The sequence below is a fragment of the Apodemus sylvaticus genome, chromosome 7, assembly GCF_947179515.1.
Source record: "Apodemus sylvaticus chromosome 7, mApoSyl1.1, whole genome shotgun sequence".
NCBI lineage: Eukaryota > Metazoa > Chordata > Mammalia > Rodentia > Muridae > Apodemus > Apodemus sylvaticus.
In genome coordinates this window covers 161,492-166,676 of record NC_067478.1, presented here as the reverse complement: position 1 = coordinate 166,676, position 5,185 = coordinate 161,492, and the positions used below count along the sequence as shown (strand labels likewise).

Here is a 5,185-nt window from a genome sequence, read left to right as displayed (position 1 = left end):
ATTACTAAGCATTCTCCTTCATTAGAAAGCTTTATTTAAGTGAGATTTGTAACGAGATTCCAATTCACAACACTTTGAAAGCAACACACAAGTCTCAGTGAAACCTCTCTGCATTTTATTCATCATGACCAATGGCCTCATTAGCATTTATTCTCTGGGAGTGATAGGTTCTATTGCACTTGGCTTATGCCAATTAACACAGAGAAGAGAAAGAGTGTGGAAAGCTATGAAAGACCTATAAGACAAAGAAGCCCTGAGCTGAAATATACTAAAACAGGGGGATAGGGCGTGGCTAACTCACACTCAGAATTGCAAAAGCAAGATTTCAAAATTAATCTTGTAGAGACCTCAACCCAGCATACAACACTCCTGGTTGGAAAAGAAGAACTGTAGATTTTTGTTTTTTTTTTTTTTCTTCAAATCTTTACCATCACTTACTCTTTTATCTCCGCCTTCTCTTTCTGCAGGAAACTTGATTTCCTACTTCTGCATACCAAGTTTGTACCTCCAGATCTGTTACTTAGAAGCCTGAGATAACAGTGCCATCATAAAGAAGCCATACCTGGTAAGTAGTGATTTTTCCATAACTTTATGCATCTCCAAGTTTAAGGTGCAGAGCATTAGGGAGACAGCCTGAGGTATTGTACAGTCTGTGCACCTGGAGCCAATGATCAAGATTTGGGGAAAGAAGAGAGTATAATATGAACCAAGAAACACTAGAAAGACCCTATTGGCAGTGAGGAAATGAGGGTGTTGCTGGGTGGGACCATTCTTTTGGGATCAGGTGATAAAAGGGGACAATGAAGGAAGGAAAGGCTCTCTGCCTAATCATCTTCTAGGCACCCAAAGGCTTACTCTGTCCCTCTTAGCATTCAGAGGATTTACATTTCTAGAACTTTATACCTCTAGTCTATCTATGCCTTCTAAATTGGCTTTTTGTCTCTCCTTATGAGAGCCACACAGACTGAAAAGCTCTCTCTCTCTCTCTCTCTCTCTCTCTCTCTCTCTCTCTCCCTCTCCCTCTCCCTCTCCCTCTCCCTCTCCCTCTCCCTCTCCCTCTCCCTCTCCCTCTCCCTCTCCCTCTCTCTCTCCCCCTCCCTCCTTTTTCTTTTGGGAGGCAGATTTCCTACAGTCCTGCGTGCTAGCTATGTCTTAATGCCCAAAGTGATACATAGGCCAGTACTTTCCAGACTGCTTGGCATAGTAGGAACTAAGTGCTGACTATGTGCCATAGGGTTAGGTGAATTAGCATTTGCCTGGTATTTTCCATAACAGCTGGAACTTCAAAACAGACCAGAACTTAGTGCAGTGTAATTCTTTAGCACATGCATTATCTTCTTGATTTTCATCAAAGGACTCATTTAGTTTTTTTCAGTCTAGTGATATGGCTCAGTGATGTGAAATGCAAGCTTCATTTGGCTATTCATTTAAGGAGTGGAAGAAGTGCTGTGATATATAGGTAGACGAAAACAAATTTATAGTCGATATCAGGAAAAAGCAGTCTTAAAAATCAAATCTAATGATGTTACATTTTATAATCTTATAATTATTATACAGTTTTTGTGTACTCTTTTAGTGAACATTTACTGTTTATGCTTTTAGCCAGATGAAATTATAAGAGTCAGAAATTAAAAACATTGTCACTCCTTAACCTTTGAGGGGTGCATGGTATGTAAAAGATACCATGATAAGTGGTTACTTAGATTTCACAAGAGCAGAGTGATTTGTCAGAGGGTGCAGATTAGGTTTCACAAGAGAAGGGGAATTTAAGTAGGAGGTAGAATAAATAGGAGCCATTTTAGGCCAAGGGACAAGAACAGAGTAAATCACTGGGGCAAAAAGGAAGTGGTGAATTCAGAGGAAATGGAGAGAAGACGGTTGTGGGTGTGCACAGGACTGGGAATGTGAGAGCAGATCAGTCACTCTGAAGTCCCACCACATCCAAGTCATGTGGCTATTGGGGGGTCTCAGGCTGAGGAGTACATATGCAATGTTAACTGTTAGGTCAGACAGTATGAGAGGGATGAGCTATGAGTGAAGGAAAGATCAATATAAAGTGAGTAGCAGATAAGACAAGAAACTAGCAGCCCATAGAGGGGCAGTGGGGATGAATTTGAAAAGAATGTAGGGGTAGAATTCCTATGATACGATTCTAACACAGAACATTTATCTGTAGCACATGGTGAAACCTCACCTCAGGTGGATTTCACAGAAACTTAGTTTCTATACAGGAAAACAGATGTTTGACTTTAAATTACTCAGTTTTCATGTTAGAGACAGGAGCTATTTTTTTGAGATTACTTTATTTATTTTGTGTGTGTGTGTGTGTGTGTGTATTAGTAAATGCCATGCAAGTTCAGCTGCCTACAAAGTCCAGAAGAGGGCATTGGATTCACCACAGGTGCTAGGAACTGAACTTGAATCATCTGCAAAAACAGTAGGTACTCTTAACTGCTGAATCATCTGTCTAGTCATCTAATTTGGAGGCAGGATTTGAATCTAATCTTGTAGGTTCTGACAAACAACCTTTATGAAGGTTATTTATGGCTTAATTTTATGAAGAGGAATGATTTGGAATAATACTAGAGTTTTCTTATAAAATGTAGTGGATGATAATAATTAAGATGAAGGCCTCACAATTTGGTCAGCAAGATGATTCCTGTGTACAAAGTACTTGCTGTGAAAACCTAGTGATCTGAGCTAAAATCCCTGTAGCTTACATAGGAGGAAAAGAGCAAACTATCTTCTGACCTCCAAACATTTAGAGCAGTACATATGTGTTCCTCTCATGTAGACAAATTCATGAAGAGATAGATAACATCAAATGTGAAAAATTAAACTCTGGTGTTTCAGAGAAGGTGGGACTTAAACATAGAGACTTGGAAAACATAGCATATAGGAGAGCCAAAATCCTGAGATTAGCTGACATAATTAGATATAAATCTGAATTAGAAAAATTGTGAGGCAAGGATAAAAAGAAAAAAGGCAAAAGTGGGGCAAAAGCCAAATAGAATGCCTTGAAGTTTTATGAAGTGTGCAGGGAGATGTCACAGAAATATTAATAAGCACCAACATAGGTGTCTTTCTAGAAGCTAAAACCAAAATTTTTAAAGATTTATCTGTTTATTTATTTTTGTGTAAATATCTGTACCTATTATTGTTTATGTGACTTAAGTGTGTGCAGGTGCCCATGGAGGTCAAAAAATGATAGATGCCCTAAAAATGGAATTACAGGTGGTTATGAGCTCCTTGCTGTGGGTATAGGAAATCAACTTGGGTTCTCTGCAAGAGAAGTGTCTTTGACCACTGAGTAATCTCCAGTCCCTTAAAAAAAGAGTTTTGAATGAGGAAATTCATGCTCAATGAAAAGAATTTAGAATGAAGTTAAGGTATTTGAACATTGACTTATCATTGCAATCTTATCAAAAGAAGTGTGAGAAAAGGGTGAAGACAAAAGTTGAGAGGGTTATTAGAATGCTTTTGGCTGTAAAGAATAGATGATGCAATTTATAATGGTTTATTTTCTTTTTAAAATAAGAAGTCAGAAAGTGAGTCCAATGTATGGTTTGTGTACAATTCTAGGTCTTTTGTTTATAGTCCCACGCTATGTTACACAAGTTGAAATGGGAAAGAGACCAGCAGTATCTCTTCTGTATCTCTTTTGTTGTGGAAGAAACTCCCTAGAAACCTCCTATCAGACTCTAATTACATCTTATTGGTCATAAATCTGGTTATAAACCTAGTCACCACATGCAGAGTAGTAAATGAAGACATGCACCTTTTGTAGCCTTACATTGAGAAACATGCTCACCAGGGAATGCCAAGGATGTTAGGGAAATGTTTGCAGAGTTGAAAAGTTGTGACTGCTGTTAGGAATAAAAGAAAAATGATGTACACATGGTATCAAAGAGATGACTATAAAGGAGAAAGACAGGGGTGCTACTTAAATGGGGCAAGGCTATTTGGATTAAGGAATCTGGCATTTGTGTTACAAGTAATCATTTTTTTCTCTATCCACAGAATAAAAGGAAATGGAAGACAGTAATATGTTACCTCAGTTCATCCATGACACACTATCAACATCTCATTCTCTATTTGCAAGAAGTATCCAAGAGCTTGATGAAGGGGCTACCACACCATATGACTATGATGATGGTGAACCTTGTCATAAAACCAATGTGAAGCAAATTGGAGCTTGGATCCTGCCCCCACTCTACTCCTTGGTATTCATCTTTGGTTTTGTGGGCAATATGTTGGTCATTATAATTCTGATAAGCTGTAAAAAGCTGAAGAGCATGACTGATATCTACCTGCTCAACCTGGCCATTTCTGACCTTCTCTTCCTGCTCACACTCCCATTCTGGGCTCACTATGCTGCAAATGAGTGGGTCTTTGGGAATATAATGTGTAAAGTACTCACAGGGCTCTATCACATTGGTTATTTTGGTGGAATCTTCTTCATTATCCTCCTGACAATTGATAGGTACTTGGCTATTGTCCATGCTGTGTTTGCTTTAAAAGCCAGGACAGTTACCTTTGGGGTGATAACAAGTGTTGTCACTTGGGTGGTGGCTGTGTTTGCCTCTCTACCAGGAATCATATTTACTAAATCTGAACAAGAAGATCATCATCACGTCTGTGGCCCTTATTTTCCAAAACTATGGAAAAATTTCCAAACAATAATGAGGAATATCTTGAGCCTGATCCTGCCTCTACTTGTCATGGTCATCTGCTACTCAGGAATTCTCCACACCCTGTTTCGCTGTAGGAATGAGAAGAAGAGGCACAGGGCTGTGAGGCTCATCTTTGCCATCATGATTGTCTACTTTCTCTTCTGGACCCCATACAATATTGTTCTCTTCCTGACCACCTTCCAGGAATTCTTGGGAATGAGTAACTGTGTGATTGACAAGCACTTAGACCAGGCCATGCAGGTGACAGAGACTCTTGGAATGACACACTGCTGCATTAATCCTATCATTTATGCCTTTGTTGGTGAGAAGTTCCGAAGGTATCTCTCCACATTTTTCAGAAAGCATATTGCCAAACGTCTCTGCAAACAGTGCCCAGTTTTCTATAGGGAGACAGCAGATCGAGTGAGCTCAACATTCACTCCTTCCACTGGGGAGCAGGAAGTCTCAGTTGGGTTGTAAAGTAAGTGGCAGTTTGCCTTTTTTTTTTTTAA

General features: G+C 39.3%; 1 protein-coding gene across 2 annotated transcripts; it reads left to right on the top strand.

Annotated features, from left to right (window-relative positions):
• The first annotated feature begins 287 nt into the window (after nucleotides 1–287).
• Ccr2 (C-C motif chemokine receptor 2) lies at nucleotides 288–5,185 on the top strand. 2 transcript variants are annotated; one of them, XM_052186850.1, is made up of 2 exons: nucleotides 288–565; nucleotides 4,021–5,185. In XM_052186850.1, exon 2 carries the CDS (start codon nucleotides 4,032–4,034, stop codon nucleotides 5,151–5,153), a length of 1,122 nt encoding a protein of 373 aa, XP_052042810.1. In that variant the 5' UTR covers nucleotides 288–565; nucleotides 4,021–4,031; the 3' UTR covers nucleotides 5,154–5,185. The 2 variants fall into 2 exon arrangements, with proteins under 2 accessions (XP_052042810.1, XP_052042811.1); XM_052186851.1 differs by lacking the exon at nucleotides 288–565 and adding an exon at nucleotides 1,732–2,437.